Source organism: Amblyomma americanum, chromosome 6, assembly GCF_052857255.1.
Source record: "Amblyomma americanum isolate KBUSLIRL-KWMA chromosome 6, ASM5285725v1, whole genome shotgun sequence".
Taxonomy (NCBI): domain Eukaryota; kingdom Metazoa; phylum Arthropoda; class Arachnida; order Ixodida; family Ixodidae; genus Amblyomma; species Amblyomma americanum.
In genome coordinates this window covers 54,601,927-54,619,310 of record NC_135502.1, presented here as the reverse complement: position 1 = coordinate 54,619,310, position 17,384 = coordinate 54,601,927, and the positions used below count along the sequence as shown (strand labels likewise).

Here is a 17,384-nt window from a genome sequence, read left to right as displayed (position 1 = left end):
ACACACTAGCTTTAAACGTAAATAGGGGTGAATTTTTCTTTTTTAGGTATGGTCAAAAGTACATTAAAATTGCTAGTGGTGCCAACAGTAATAAGTAGCCACTGAAATGCTAAACTGAGAACCTTTTGTTTCTGCCTAGCTGTATGTGTATATTTAATGGGATGGATACTAAAAATGTAATGATTGAAATAATAGTAAAAAAATTGATGGCCTAGCCCTGCTAGGCCAGGATATATGTAGCGTAAGCGCGGCAACATCTGGTTTGGAAGAGTTAATATATGAAAGGCGCGCATTCACTCATCATCATCAGCCTGACTATACCCACTGCAGGGCAAAGGCCTCTCCCATGTCTCTCCAATTAACCTTGTCCTTTGCCAGCTGCGCCCACCCTATGCCTGCAAATTTCCTAATCTCATCCGCCCACCTAACCTTCTGCCGTCCCCGGCTACGCTTGCCTTCTCTTGGAATCTACTCCGTTACCTTTAAGGACCAGTGGTTATCTTGCCTTCGCAGTACATGCCCTGCCCAAACCCATTTCTTCTTGATTTCGACTAGGATGTCATTAACACGGGTTTGTTCCCTCACCTACTTGGCCCGCTTCTGGTCTCCTAACGTTACACCTAACATTTTCCTTTCCATGGCTCACTGTGCTGTCCTTAACTTAACCTGAACCCTTTTCGTTAGCCTCCACGTTTCTGCCCCGTAGGTGAGTACCGGTAGGATACAGCTGTTGTACACTTTTCTCTTGAGGGAAATTGGTAAACTGCCACTCATGACCTGAGAGAACCTGCCATATGCGCTCCACCCCATTTGGCTACTTTAACTATCTTATCCATATTGCTAATGACATTGCCCTCCTTGTCTCTTAACGCATACATCTGTCTTTTCCCATTGCTAAGTTTTCTCTTCACCGCTTTTAGGCCACCTCCGTTCTTTAGAGCATGCTCGATTCTCTCCATATTAAACTTCCTTATGTCGGATACCTTGCGCTTATTTATTTTGCGCCTTTATTCACGGTTAAACATCGAGCCGTCGTGGCGGAGTGGTAGCCTATCCGCCTCAAAAGGCCCTGCTTCGATTCCCAGCTTCGACACAGGGCTTTTTTTTATTCACCTTTGTGACGTCACTGCTCCTCGCACATGCGCAGGATGGCTCTCCAGGATGCACGTGAAGCTGGTCAACCTCGGCCAGTGTAGCTTACGCTACAAAATATGTCGATCTCATCTGTCTTGACAATGAGTTGCAATGTCAAACTGTCAAACCCTGCGCATAGATTTTGTCCCGATTCATTGCATTTCTTAATGAGAAAACTGCACAAAAGTTGATATCGCAATATTCATTTTTAAAAAAGCTTGCGGAGCACAAAGTTGAGCAAAATCCTGATTTGAGAGAAACAAAGAAATTCATTAAAAAGAACTAGGAACATAACAGTATTCAGACGGGGGAGGGTGGCGCTGACTGATGTGTATAAGAGGTGCGCGACGTCACCAGCCGGCCAAATTCCGCCGCTGCTCCCGGATTCACAATTCGCACGGGCTGTGGAGGTAAAACTTAGCAAAGCGGGAAAGGTCGGAAAGCAAGAAGGGGCCAGATCTGCGGTCCGAGGGCAGCGTGTGCCAAAAAAGGGGGGGGGGGGGGGGGGACCAACAGATGCGCAAAATGAAAAGAAACTCAAACAGGAAACAAACGCACGATGACAGCAGCGGGCTACACCCTACGCATGACACCGAAGGCAAAGTTATAGCAAAGTGCCACCACATCTCCCAGCGAGACAAGGACTGAACAAACGGTCGCCTCCACTGTCAGCGGCGGCCGCCGGAGCAAATCCGGGAGTCATGTCGCCACGTGGCCCCTCGAAGGTGTGACGTAGTTTTCAGCGCTGTGAAGGCTGCGGTATGTGAATGGCGTGCACTGTAAAACATGTCCCTCTGCGCCCCTTACCCTGCGACTTGTGGCTCCATCTCTGAGGAGGAAAGAGCACCAGTGTCCAGCTGCTCCACGCAGGAGACTCTGCGGTCGGCATGTTACAATCGCAAACATTCAAATAGTGGCGCACCACTTCGCAGCAGGCCTTTGCAGTGCTGTGTTCGTGTTAACTTTCGCTGCTATTTTAACCAATGAATTGAAACACTTGCTGTACTTTCGAAACACAAGCTTGAACTACCTTTTCAATTACTGCAATAATTGCTTGAAAAATAGTCGCAACACTGCTCAAATATTTGAGGGACTATTCGTTGTCTTCCTCATTGGACAAGAGCGCTCTACTTTTCAAAGCACTGCAAACAACTTGCGAGACGAAGTAGAGAGAGAGATTCTATCGCCTGTGTGAATACTGCTTAAACGGACCCTGAAATGGTTTCATGTGCATATCTGTAGTGCAACAGATCTGTAGGGGTGGTCTTTGCGGGTATTCAAGTCAAATTTTGAAAGCTCTGTGTGGACTCTATAATTTAGGAATAATTTTTAAAAATCGCTGCTTGCAATAGTTTGCAACCGATTAGGGCGACACCACCACCCAATGACGTCAGTGGGCAGTATGGGCGAGCAGAAATTTTTAAAAAATTATTTGAGCTTTCATATTTGGCTCGAACGCCCGCAAAGACCACCTCCACAGATCGATTGCACTAGAATAATATGCGCATCGAAAGTCATCAGTGTCCCTTTAAGGGGGTTTGGGGCTTTGATATCCCCAAATATAGCCCAAAAAACTGATATTTTGAAAACTGTGGTATCCGTTGGTCTGCCTCATTTTTTTATCACTGCTGAAATCGACCAGGAAGTACTGCGAAAAAATTGTTTTGCAAAAAATTTCTAATGTTTTGACCTGTAGGATGTCACTAGGAATGCAGTGAATGTTAGCTGAAGCAGCCTTCTGTCACATTTTCCTACTCTGCAACTTTTTCTTAAGATTCAGAGGTAAAAATATATATTTGAAATCAAATTTATTAAGGCAGTGAAATTTTTAAAAGTACATAGTTATTTCTTATATGCTAAAAAATTCACAAATACATAAACAAAAAGAAACACTGAAAGCCACATCTCTTCTTAAGGTGCAGTGAAGTCTCCTTTTGGCCTTTTAGTATACGTTTATCTGCCAGTCTTTTCTTTCTCACTTGTGTGAGCCATATGTGCGCACTGGTAGTCTCTGGCAGTGGAAGTTGCCTCAGGATATCCAGGCTGCTGCTATTTTGGCCAGAGTTAGCTACAGCATCATGCAAAGCAAACAATATTATAGGCAAGCTTACATACAATGGAGCCTCGATATATCGAATTCTTGTATATATCCCATCCCCTTGAAAACCCCAAGCACTATTGTTTGCGTACATTTAACTTGCGTTCAGCGGAACATTCAATACATCGAACTGTGCCGCGCCCCTTGAGAGCCACCTCTTCTAATGGTGCTCTTCAAACATTTTTCACAAGGGGAGACGGATCGACTGCGCAGCCTTAGGGAGTTGCTGGCAGTGCTGGCGCTATGAAACTGCAAAACAAGGCGAACGCGAGGAGTATTTGAGGGTGATTTGCGGTCTCTTGTACTCATTTTCCATGCCACATCGCTGTCATGCGGTGAAGCCAACCTAACCAAGCCCTTGCGGCGGCTCTGGTCTGGCATGCTTCACTGACGAAATCATTGTTGGAACCAACCGTACCCTAGTTTTAATAGAATTACTGCACTTATAGTTTACCAGAAACAGGATTAAACATCTTACACTAGGCAGTAGCTAGTTCCAAACCATCTTCCGCTGCACTCTATGCAAAGCAGGTTAGACGTAGAAACAAATAGCGAATGGCGTGCTGCCAGCATGCGAATGGGCAGCATGTCGTTGCAAGAATTTATCACATGTGGCTGTAATGTGTCCTTGCTTCTAAGCCCCACAAATTTTTTTTCATCGCCATTTTTATACATGAAATTACCGACATAACGAACTACTCGCGACCCCCCTTGAATTTGACATATCCGGGTTCAACTATTCACCTCCTTGGGGACTCGCTGCCGTATGGGCCCATTAAAGGATTCGTTAGCATTTTGTGTTTCATGCACACTTTGACATGTAGAATCACACAAAAAGAACCTGCATAAATGTCACTTGCACAGCTATGCACAATCAAGTAAACATCAAAAGCTGTTTCTGGTGCGCATTTGTGTAGAAAACATTTTTGTTTAGGCTCACTGTAAACTTGAAGCCAGGCATTATTCTCCTAGGGCGTTTTGATAACTCTGCTTCTTCAATACCACAGCATTTTTATAGATCGATCCATTTTGCCACACCACTGCAGAGAATGCCAGTACTATATTCGGATACAACTTAAGAACACTGCGGCTTTTCCCCATTAAAGGACCCCCTTACAGCCAATGGCGTCCGCCGATTCTAATGAGCCTGCTAGTGTGACAATGCAGGGAGCGGCACCACAATGGAGAGAGGTGTCTCTCCCGAGTGTAGAGGGAAGTGATTATCCCCCTTCATCTACCACTGCCTGCTTTGGCTTTGTCCCACTAGCAGGGTCACGAGAATCGGCCGACGCCATAGGATAGAAGCAAGTCCTTTGACGAAGAAAAGCCACTGCATTCTTAATTAAGGTGTAGCAGACTGTGGTAGCCCTCAGCAGAGATGAATCAGCAACCATGAATGGAAACAGACTTTAAACTAACAAATGTCTTAACAATCACCATAAACTAAAAGCACTTAATTTCTCATGTAAGGAAATTTTGTGAGGCCTTGTCCAGTTCTTTCGTGCAATGTAATGCGCTTTAACTACTGTCCAAACAATGAAGGAATAAAAAAAATCGCTACCTCCACATTATGCTAGCTATGTACCCATATTCAAGTTTTGTTAGTGCCATTGAAATCGAGAAATCCTGATTAACAACAAATAGCATTTGGTACATTTAGTGCAGCTGGACACAGATGTGTAGACAATAAAATTGAAGGCCTAGAGCCAATAAATCACTTATCCAGCTAATGACTCCATATTTCTAGCAGCTGTCAGAAAAGGAGGGACAAGGAACCATGGGTGCTGGCTAGAAGTCGCAGATTCACGCCTTTTTCTTCGCACATATTGACGATAAACAGTACGACCAGAAACTGCTGCCTACTCAGAACACGTTATCAAACTTTGCATGCAACCCCTCATGTAGTAATAAGAGCATGGCACACAAATGGTATGCTATTATAAATTCGAGACACTGAGCATTAAAGGATTAATCTCACTTCATAAACAGCAATATTTTAAAGCGTGGCCCAATGGGTGCCTAGACAAACGTTACCAGTCTACTATATAACACTGCAGTGTAGCTTGACTTCGCATCTGTCTCAATGTTGCCCTGTGCCTCAGAGCACGGAAGCTTGGGGGATCGGTCTTGTACAAATGGACAATGATACCTTAAAATGCTTTATCAGCATGTTGACCCAAACTAAACTCGCTGCTTCACTGCATTCAACAGGTTTAACTACAATGCCTCTTGTAAAAATTTTTACCTTGAAAACTAATAGGTGGTATCTGACCAGTGACTTCTGTTTTGAAATGGTACAATACACAAACTTTCAGAGTTCATTTGTGTGCACAGTGAATCTGCAAGAAAGGTTGAAAATAACAGTGCAATTCCTGTGAGGGAGTTTTTTTTATTATTTTAGCTGACCATCACATATTAGGCAATGCTGCTGGCATTGGAGGCAATCCTGGGCCACAAGTCTGCACATTCCTTTGCCACTGGTCCAGTAATAGCCGACCCTATGGGAGGAGAAAAAAAAAGAATGAAGTCGTCCGTCGAACACCTATACAGCTGAACCCCTCAAGAAAAAAACTCTCGTGGCAACGCAAAGTTCTGGCGCCGCCGGAAAACTTCCACAAATTTCAATGCATTTGCCCCCTCTCAACAGCGAAGAATTTTTAAAAAGCAGTCCCGCATTAACGAAAGTTCGAGGTAGTCATGTGCAACATTTTTTCGGCACATCAACCAGTTGGGAACAAAGAAGTGGCAAAACTGCAGCAGCACACTCATCCGAAAAGTCGGGGCCGTTCATTTCTGCCAACAAGCACCGGCGCGGCTATTGCTGTTTACTTTCTGTCGATTCGGTAATAATAATAGCAACGAGATTTTTTTTTTGTTCACTGAAAGTGGCTTTTTGCTAGCCCATCTGTTGGCAACTACGCACGTGACGTTTCACGTGACACCGCCAGCCAACCGGCGAAGCATCTAGGCAGAACAACGAACCATTCTTTTTCTTTACGCTACCACGCCTCGTGCAGGCCGAATTCACCTGTAAAAACCGGACTATAGTTCGGACCGGAACATAGGTCGACCCCCCCAACTAAACCATTCTAAGAATGGAAAAAATCTTTTTCTATGTAAAAAGTACCGAAAGTCACCCTTGCTTGAAACAAATGCGACTTAACAGGTTGCGCAATGGTGACAATATTTTCATTTAAATGCTGCTCATATGTACACACGGCCAATTTTTTAAGTGTCGTACGCCCATCGACCGGCGTGTTTGTCAGCACCTTATCACGGCATGGAGCAGCAAAAACAAACTAGGTACGCACGTGTACACATGCGCTTACTCTCGCTTCTTTCGCAGCTCCATGCCGTGATCTCTACCGCTTTCACGTGGATGCATTAGGCAGTCGCAGGCAGCAATCTTGCATGCAGCTCCCGGACGAACTCCGCAACCTTTCCTTCCAATTCTGGATACGCTGTGGTCCGCCCACGGAATTATGTTTTCTTCTGGTTGCTGTAAGTTGTAATACGCAACTTCTGCCTCCGCCAGTACCAAATACTCTTTTCAGATACTCCACCGCTCCGTGCCGTGATCTCTACCACTTTCACGCGGATGCATTGTGCAGTCACAGGCAGCGATCTTGCACGCAGCTCCTGGACGAACTCCACAACCTTTCCTTTCAATTCTGGATATGCTGCGGTCCGCCCACGGAATGATGTTTTCTTCTGGCTGCTGCAAGTTGTAATACGCAGCTTCTGCCTCCGCCAGTACCGAATGCTCTTTTCAGATACTCCGGATTTGCGCTGTGCCGCCAGGTTGCCGTGAGCTCCCGCGTACCCAGTCGCATTTTTCTTGAAGGCTACGGTGAATTGCCGTCGGGTTCCGCTCATTTTGAAACAAAATGCGAAAAAGCAGCCTTTAACCAAAATAGCTTTGCAAACACAAACACAAAATGGAGGTGCCACGTCGCCACGCCACGCTGCTGCTGATGGAGGTTGTTGACTTCAGCCGCCAATTGTTGCAACATTTCCATAGTTTTTCCGCCAATGACAGGTATATGAGACGAGGGTCTACTTTTCGCCATGGTTTTTTGAAAAAAAGTTGACCCATATTCCAGTTTTTACGGTATGCCGCCTCCTGTTAAAAAGCGCAAGTTTTTGACGCTGCAGGAAAAGTCTGCAATCGTCGCCGAAGCTGAAAAAGGCAGAAAGAAGAAAGAAGGGGTTATTAAGAGTGTCAAGTCTGTGTACCGGGGAAGACTCATCCGGCGGATGTTGCGAAATGAAACGAGCGACTGAAATTGATAATGAAACGTGCGACTGAAATTGATCTTTTCATGGCGCTGGAGATGCCTGCCAGGGCGTGGATTGTTACTTCGGCCACCCTTGTCCAGAACTGCTTCAGGCACGCCGGTTTCGCGGCTGGTCAGCATGCCTTGGCAAAACCGGAAGCGAGTGTTCCTGCAAGCGGTGACAATCTGCAGCCACTAACCGAAGCATGGGACGCGCTTTGCAGTGTCAACGCAATGGTGCCAGACGCTGCTGAACTGGATGACTTTTTGTGTGCGGACGCCGACTTGATCATGCACGACGAATTCAGCGACGATGCTATTATCGACAGTGTGCGCAAAGGAAATGAGAGTGACAATGAGGATGGCGAAAACCAAGCACAAGGAAGGCAAGTAAGCTCACGTGATGTGCTTGATGCTTTTGATGTTATCCGGACTTTTCACGGCGACCACGACGAGGCTATGCATAGCATATCAAGCTGCGAAGCCAGAGTCGTGAAGCTCGTGCACAAGAATGTGAAGCAGAGCAAAATAAGCTTTTTTTCATTAAATTTTGGTTCTGGAAAGTAATGCGTGTGCTTTTTTGTCCATTTTCGCGACAGCGAAATTCTCGCGAGAACAAAAAATATTTCCTTCCCCGGCGGTTTCGTTATTGCGGGGTTCGACTGTACTAAATATTCATCTCGAAAAACCATATGGGAAGCAAAAACAAATGTTGCTGTTACAAAGCCCAATGGCCTGCAAAGAAACAGTCATACCAAGCTGGCAGCCTTCCCTGTCATTCACAAATTCTACCTCTAGCGAGTACTTATATATGCCGAGTTGTCAGTCTTCCAGTTCACAGTTAATGACAAGAGATTGAAACAAGCATTCGGTATAGCAGCACAGTACTTGTTGGTTCCCTGCTGCTTTACAGTTAAGCCTGGACATACCAAAAAAGTGAGATTTTTCATTACATACAGTTTTCATGTGAACATTTTAAAAGATGATGCATAATGGAAACCAAAATATAAATCACCTTGAAAACGTTTACAGTAAACCCCCTTTACTCAGTCATAAAACGCACAGAAATGTTTCACGATCATGCTGATAACGTGACTGCGGCAGCAGCCTGCACGAGTGGTGTGGGGAGAGAGGCAGAGGCAGGGAAGTGCACCACGGCCTGACTAAAGGAGAGCGTGCAATTGCGCCGCAGCTTCTAGGCCGGCCGCGAAGACATCTGCTTCCTCCCACACGCTGCAAATCTTGGTCTGCTAGGTACTTTAGGCCGTGTCACCGGCGCTCATCGCCATTCCCGCTCCTGAACGAGAGCTATCGGTGCCGGAATCGTGCGAGCAACCCCGAGACGGCGATGAGCACGCACTGCTTCGTCCCATGTCTTTTTAGCCAGTTCCGATTTTGGTCGCTCATTGTGATCATAGATGTTCCTATCATGTCAGTTCATGTTTTACCATTGTGAAACTTTTGTACGGTTTGGCCAAATTTCAGGTAACTCGCCACTAGATACCAGATAGTTGGTGTAGCGAGTTCTTTATATTAAGGTCAACCGCTGCAACATCTTTGTTACATGCGCTTCAGCGGGGGGTGGCGCTCAAGAATTGAGATACTTCACAAATCAAGAAATTCGCAACATGGAGGATGCTTACTGGATATCCAGGGTTTACCTTGGACTACCAGAAAAGTGGCCGCTAAATTTAACTTAATTAAAGGGTTCGTGAAGAGGGTGAGGTTGACTATAATAAGCTCGCATTAAGTAAAGTATAGGCCTCCGAGTGTTCATGCTACGTACAAGACCTCAAAAGCGAGCCAATCACTTAAAATATATTTTTAGAGATTTGCGCTTCTGCACCTCGTGGCGACCAATGGTGCCGGGCTTTTGCCCAAATCCGCGTGAACAGTGTCATGCAGCACTCGTTACATCAGCACCGGAGGGCTATCATTGGTTCGCTATGCTAACACCTTCCGACATCACGCAGCTACCGTAAAAACCGGAATCTAGGTCGAACTTTTTTTCAAAAAACCATGGCGAAAGGTCGGCCCCCGTCTTATATACCGGTCATTGGCGGAAAAACTACGGAAGTCTTGCAACAATGGGCGGCTGAAGTCAACGGCCGCCATCACCATCAGCAGCAGTGCGGCGTGGCGACGTTGTCGCACCACCATTATGCTTTCCGTTGTTGCAAAGCTATTTTGGTTAAAGGCTGGTTTTTCACAATTTGTTTCAAAATGAGCGGAAGCCGACGGCAGTTAAGTCTACTTAAAAAAAAAAAAAAACGCGATTGAGTACGCGGAAGCTCACGGCAACCTGGCGGCACAGCGCGAATTTGGAGTACCCGAAAAGAGCATTCAGTGCTGGCGGAGGCAGAAGCTGCGTATTACAACTTGCAGCAACCAGAAGAACACATTTCGTGGGCGGACCGCAGCGTATCCAGAATTGGAAGGATAGAACTTGCACTGTGCACAAGTGCGAACCTCTACTGGATAGAACGGTTCTTCTTAAATCAAAGGACACGATCACAAGAGAATTGTGGGAAGCATTTTGCATGGCTTCAGAAAAGGCAGTGCCGGATTCCTTAGCGACCCGACTGTGGTTTTAACAAAAAAATAAGAATTGTTTTTAGCCAGTCATTTGTGAAATTCATGACTTGCGAGGATAGTTTATATCTCACATGGTTTAGGTGATTGCTTGGATATCTTGGCTGGTTCTAAAGCTTTTATGTTTGTGTGTCCCATGATTAGATGCGTATAAATATGCGCCATGTTGAAAATAAACTCAGTTGAAAGTTTGCGGTCGTGTCTTATGGTGTTCTTATTGTGGTGTTGACCCCTTGTCTTGATTGTAGCGCTCCCCAGTCTCAGTATGGAAGGAAAGGTTGCGCCACGCGCAAGATTGCTGCCTGTGACTGCCGATTGCATCCGCATGAAAGCGGTAGAGATCGCGCATGCCTCTAGATTCACGAGGGCGCAATTCAAGGGCTCACCATCCTGGGTGCGGCGATTCATGAAGAGGAAGGGCTTTGCTCTACGGCGTCGTACTTGTGTGTGCCAGAAACAAACACGCGGGTCGATGGGCGCGCGATGCTGTTAAAAAGTTTGCCAGGTGTACACACGAGCGGCATTTAAATGAAAATAAATACTGTCACCATTGTGCAACCTGTCGAGCCGCATTTGTTTCAAGGGAAGGGTAACGGTGTCTTTCAGTACTTTTTCCATTGAAAAATTTGTTTCCATTTTTAGTAGTGGTTAGTTGGGGGGTTGACCTATATTCCGGTCCGACCTATAGTCCGGTTTTTACGGTACCACGGCCGCGGCTGGAAGCTCCACACCCCCCCCCCCCCCCACCCCCCTCCACCCACACTAGCAGTTAAGACAAACTAATAGTTGCCTGTACTCACACAGGGGTTTCTACATGCATGGTTCACCCTTTCTTTGTGCAAGTCAAGCTGTATATGAACAGTATAAAAGACAATACAATAAGGGTTCATTTGTTGAACAGTGAACAGTGCATCACTTATTCTTCTGATACCAGTTTACATGCCACCGTTTACATATTCCCTCAAAATGCTTGTGTACGTGCTTTGTATGTGCTAGAGCAACAGTACGTTACTGCAAGAGAAATGAACAGCAGAAAGTGTTATGTCGACGAACTTGTAAACCACCCTGTCAGGTGATACATTCATCCCGACTGCATCTCTTCCTTGAAGTCAACTGCAGTTTATACTTTCATAGCTGCCGACACTGCCATGCAGAACTGATCAACTACAATTTATGCCAGCTCCCACTGCTGAAAACACTGGAGGGAGTAATTAATATGTACTAAACTTCCAGCAGGATGTTTTATACAGTACACTCACCCTTCATCTCTCCCTTGTTGTTAACAATGACGCCAGCATTGTCTTCAAAGTAGATGAACACACCATCCTTCCTCCGGTACGGTTTCCGTTGCCGAATGACAACAGCTGGCATGACTGAAATGCAAAAAAGGACAACCAGCCAGCAGTGTAAAACAACTGCAGCAGAGCACACTAAAATTTGCACCTTTACAAGCCCCAGATAAACTAAATTCAGAGCCCTCCACTGCGGCGCCCCTCGTAGATTTGTTACTTAAGATCTTAAACATCAAAATTTAAGATAAACCTTAACAAATTGTGTGAGGATAACCAAAATATTGTGGTGGTCACCTACAGCAATGAGCAAATTACAAAGGCAACAACCATGCACCAAGAAATTTCTACTGCGAGACCAAATACAGACACTGAGGTGCAGCAACATTTTTTTGCACCAACTTTGACAACAGGGTTGTAAATAAGAGCTACCACCAGTGTACCTCCACACTGATGGGGAAAGAAAAAATAGAGCATGACCATAATACAGTAAAACCTCGTTTACCCAGATCTCGATAACTGAAATTTGGTTAACACGGACATGCACCGTGTTCCCGGCAAAAATGTGTGTAGTTCAATGGTGTTAAACGCCTGTTAACTCGGCAGCATTTAGCCGCGTATCGGTTAACTCGGACAACTCCGGCGAGAGCTATCGCAATGTCCATACTCGGCGGCCCCGGACGCTCAACAAACACCCGTAACCGACGACGAAGCTGGCATAGCCGAGGAGAGCCGCGCAAACTGAAACAAGATGAGAAGCGGCCACAGGACGCAAGAGATGCGACGATGATAGTGAGAGAGCGATCAGTGGCCAGGTGGCGCTAGCCACCACCCAGCGCACTGGTAGAGCATCCAGCAGCCACTAAAAGCTGCAAAGGACGATGGGACGGCTTGCTGGGCTTACTTTGTCACCGGGTCTACGCACATGCTGCCCATGCCACCCATGCTACGCCGATGCTGCAGCTGCGTTTTGTGCAGCGAGTGTGTGAAAAGCCGTCTTGTGTGCGGACTCGTGCCCGTTGCATTTGACTTCTAGTTCGTGCTGTCACTGCCGCCACATCTACGCAGACGCTGCAGCTGCTTTCTTTGCGTTGCAAGTGTGACAAGCCGTATTGCGGGCGGACTGGTGCATGCTGTCACAATTTGCTGTGATGGCGGCTGCCACCCCAGCGAAGCGGCAACAGCAGCTGGCCAATAATTTAGAAACGAAGGTGAAGATATTAAAGGAGGTCGGTGAAGACGTTCAAAAAGTATGGGATCAAGACGAGCACACTGAGTGACTACGTGAAGAACAAACAAAAAATTCTCAAAGCATTTGACAGCGGCAAGTTCACCGGAAGAAAAAAAAAAGGCTCAGTACGGCAGCGCACCTGGCATCAGAAAATGCATTGTTATGATGGATCGCAGATATGCGCAGCGGGCAACTTCCTTTGAGCGGGCCACTGATCTGTCAGCAGGCTGAGAGATACAAAGCGAAAATGAACATCGACTCTTTCAGTGCGTCTGAAGGATGGTTCACACGCTTCAAAGAAAGACATGGATTGGTCTTCAGGAACGTGTGTGGTGAGAAGGCAGCGGTCGACGAACGTTGCATCACTGATTGGAAGTCCACCGAGCTTCCCCGATACCTGGCTCGTTACGAACCTGCTAGCGTCTTCAACGCCGATGAAACGGCACTTTTTTTCAAGGCCTTGCCAAACAAAAAGATCACATTCAAGGGTGACCCGTGCGTTGGAGACAAGACGAGCAAAGAAAGGGTAACTGTGCTCCTCGCCACAAATATGTTGGGCACGGAGCGCCTACCACTTCTTGTAATAGGCAAAGCAAACCATCCTAGGTGCTTTAAGAACATTTGCCATCTGCCTGTAGAATACAGAGCAAACAGAAAGGCATGGATGACCACGGATATTTTTCAAACTTGGCTGCAGCCGCTCACCCGCCGCTTCTCCGCCAAAAACCGCAAGGTTTTGTTTGTTGTGAATAACTGCAGCGCACATACCAATGCGATAGGGCTGGAATGCATCGAGCTTGCATTCCTGCCACCAAACACGACGGCTGCTCTAAAGCCGCTGGACCAGGGCATTACCCAGCACATGAAGACCAAGTACAGACGGCATGTGATGGAAAGGATGCTGCTCTGCATGCAAGAAGGCAGAGCGAGAATACGACATAAACCAATCTCCTCAGCACGGTCCATATCTTAGCACATGTCTGGAGCGACATGTCGGCGGAGGTCATTGCGAACTCCTTCAGGCACAGCGGGTTTGTCCGCCCTGACGACTGTGATGTAGATGCGCCTCCCGAGGACGCTGAAAGGATGGGCGATGAAGCGACGGATGACAGGAATTTCTCCTGCCAGCTGATGTCCGGCCTACAGACTACATTGCTATTGATGATGGTGTTGCTGTTGCTGGCCAGCTGACTGACGATATCATATCGCAAGTGCTCGACGTGGAGGAAAATGAGTGTTCTCATGATAACAATCGAGATCAGCCGCCATGACGTCGCACTGTGCAGGAGGCCGCCGAGGCTCTCGCCGTTCTAGAGGAATCCCGCGACAGTGAGTGTGTGCACCATCACGTGGATTAGGTTGAAAATGAAAAAGATCGTCCTAGCACAGATCCCGGCGACGAAGCAAACGAAAATAACGCAGTTTTTCAAGCAAGAAAGGTATGTTCATGCAGCGTACATTTTTTTCTCGTTTTCATGATACATTCGATAATCCGGAATTCGGTTAACTCGGACATTTTCAGTCCCGTGAGATCCGGGTTAACGAGGTTTTACTGTAAAATAAAGGCTTCCACAGGTTCCCTTCCACATAAAGACAATAAAAAATGTCATTTATAGTCACAACACGTCACTGCATTGCCTGCAATCAGCTACTGACTTCAGGCAGTGCAATAACATGTCACTATCGTGACTTGCGAGCGTCCGCCATGTTTTTTGATGGGGCTTAAGCCATCTGATAATAAACCACTGTCACGGCACTATTGCTCAGGCCAGATTAACAACCCTGTTTTCAAAACTATGCTGCAATTCAGAATTCATGGTTATCACACACAGTTTTAACAAAAAAGCAGCAGTTGTTGCATGGATAATTACAACTGCAGTGTGCCCACAAGCATGTGCAGTCACTGGCTGGTTTTTAAGGTGCCAAAATATCTGAAATGCTTGTCTTTTGGCCTTCCCCGCAGCACTGCTTCGGTACAAGCCCGCGGTCGACCCCTTGCATGTGCAATGCTCTCAAATGCTCTACCAGCTGCTGGCATCACTATTTAATTTTTCACCATGTGCGCAGGGATGTGCTCCCGCCTTTGCCTATTATGTCCACTGCTATGTGTGCCTTTTCTCACTCTTTACCCGCCTCCTCACATTAGTAGGGTTTCTCAGCCTCAGAATAACAATAGAAAGTATACAAGGTTTGTGCAAAAATCTACTTTTACCCGAAGCTACATTGCAAGGTCCACTGCTTCCAAGTTCCGACTGAATTCTGATCACGTGGAGTTTTTCTGTGTGCATCAAAATCCCAGGCACAGGCATTTTTGCATCTACTGAACTGTAGCTGTTTCAGCTGGAAATTGAACCCCCGAAACCTCGGGTTGAGCAGCAAACCACACTAACCAATGCAGCAGGTGGCCAAAATGAGACAGATTCAGCATACTCTGCACATACAAGCATGCATTCTAGAACCCCAGGGTCAACAACAGGAGGCTTGCATGTGGTGTGACCAGTACCAATGCGATGTACAGAGCGTAGCTTAAACAGCAGTCTAAAGCAGGCGGCAATAAACCAATAAGACCTGTGGATGACCTTTTGCTGTACTCCGTATACACCAAAATAATGGTCAATGCAGCTTGAGTGAAAGTCCCCTATTTGCGTCGACATACAACTGAGCATGCTGCTTGACCACTCTGGACAAGTGTGTGGACATCTGCACACACATGTACATGCATCAATAAATTTTTTCGACACACAGCAGCAACAAATGCCCTTTAGAACTCGTGCGTTGTGTATGTAAAAAATATGTTCATGAGAAACCTACCTTAAGTTTTTGATAACAAGGTATGTTTTCCTTTCTTGGCTCATTAAAGGAAGTCAAATCAAAGTGAAGGCAGAGTTTCTGCTTGCAATGCAAATGCTCTGGGCCCTGTGGTGTCCAACAGCAAGTTATGCCCATGCAACATGGACAAACTGAATGGTCATTAAGTGCTTACTGCCTGAAGGTTTAAAGCCATTCGCATAATGCCACACATTCAGATTTGATGGCATTAGCCTTGCTGCAATTTGCGACCTATTGAGTTTTCCACAACTCATTTGCCCAAGCAATGCATACCCTCATCCCCATTCCACACGCAGGAAAGCATGCAAGTGTTTTAGTAACAACTTCCTATAGTGTTGCAAATGGTTTGTTCATTACTTTCCGTCATAGCAGGCAACTCTACTGCATTTTCGATCAGAAGGATGCCACTTTGGCCGACACTTCCGACAGATACTCTGTGCTTGATTGCTCACTCGCGGGTTTATGACAACATTTTCAATGCTCTGTGCTTAAGTGCGTACACGAGGGTATATGATAACCTTTGCTACTTGTCAAGCAAGAACAGCATCGTTTTCCGAAAAATAATTTTTACACTACTTTGAACAACATTCCCCAGATACAGTGCTCATTATGACTATTTATATTCAGGTGAGGCAAAATTCTTCACTGCCTTGCAGTAGTTATTGTGACCATCGTATAAAGAGACTAAATCTAGATGTGTAGCAACAACTCCGAAAATAGTGGCATTAACACACTTAAGCATTTAGTGCCACTTCCTGTGCGTGTATGGCACTGGCATCAGCCTCGTGGTTGCCATCCTCAGACCATTCACAGAGCACAGCAAAAAAAGTAATGTCACGTAGTTGTGCATCTATTTGGAAGGAAGCACGTACCTTTCTTCCTCAGCTCTGGCTTTCCCTTCTTGACAGTGGCCACGATCATGTCGCCAGCGCCAGCAGCTGGGAGTCTGTTCAGCCGACCCTTGATTCCATTGACAGCTATAACGTAGAGGTTCTTGGCTCCTGCATGGCCACAGAAATTAGGATGTGAATCGCAACGAATTCGCAGGTGACGCGCTGCGGTCTGGGTAACGAAGCAGTCTCAAAGCAGTTCATCTCGAACGACGGACTGATGCTAGCAACGTTCAACTTTCAGCAACATGACGAATAACATCACTCGCGCAACAGGCCGTTGCACATTTTACAAACACACCTGCCACAATCTCCACACATCACTAGGCGCTGCCACACACGGCCGCAGTTGCGGAGTATTCAGTGGCCATGACTTTCTTCAAGTAACATCGATTACTGTGCATCGCACTCCATTACAGCAATGAGAAATCAAACAGTACCTGTGTTGTCGGCGCAGTTAATGACCGCCCCAACAGGAAGACCGAGCGAAATGCGGAATTTCGCTCCCGCGGCTCCACCACGTCCTGGAAACGATGCGAGACAGCGTTTAAAGAGGGTGTTAACACACTACGATCACCAGTAGTCAGCCCACAAAATAACTGTTAACTACGGCAACGGAGCCAGCAGTAAGACAGGCTTTTAATTAAGCGAAAATTGCTGCTTCATTCAGATAGCAAGCCGCGCCAACAGTGCAACTGGGCAAATCCACACGCGCGCCGATGAACAATCATATATGAAATGGGCGGTGAGTGCACAAATTAAGATTTCAAGTGTCACCATGAAGCACTATTGAATAACCTTAAAAAGTTTAATAGCGACAAGTACTATGAGAGCATCGATTAATTCAGATTATGAACCCCCCAAGCAGCACATACCTCGCTTAGACATTTCGGCCTGCTGGAAAAGGCCGCACCGCGCATGCGCAAGTTTACAGCAGACAACCGAAAAGTCGATACAGCACTGTCGGTTGGAATTGTCAATTTAAAATTTTGTTAAATTTCACATATTAAGCATAAAATATTTTTTTGCTTAAAGCAAAAGTTG

General features: G+C 46.2%; 1 protein-coding gene across 1 annotated transcript; it reads right to left on the bottom strand.

Annotated features, from left to right (window-relative positions):
* Positions 1-5,601: 5,601 nt before the first annotated feature.
* RpL23 (ribosomal protein L23) lies at positions 5,602-17,296 on the bottom strand. Its single transcript, XM_077626911.1, has 5 exons — positions 17,216-17,296; positions 16,781-16,864; positions 16,323-16,451; positions 11,361-11,474; positions 5,602-5,730 (listed from the first exon to the last, which is right to left on the bottom strand). The coding sequence occupies exons 1-5, from the start codon at positions 17,226-17,228 to the stop codon at positions 5,648-5,650; spliced, it is 423 nt and encodes a 140-aa protein (XP_077483037.1). The 5' UTR covers positions 17,229-17,296; the 3' UTR covers positions 5,602-5,647.
* Positions 17,297-17,384: the final 88 nt, after the last annotated feature.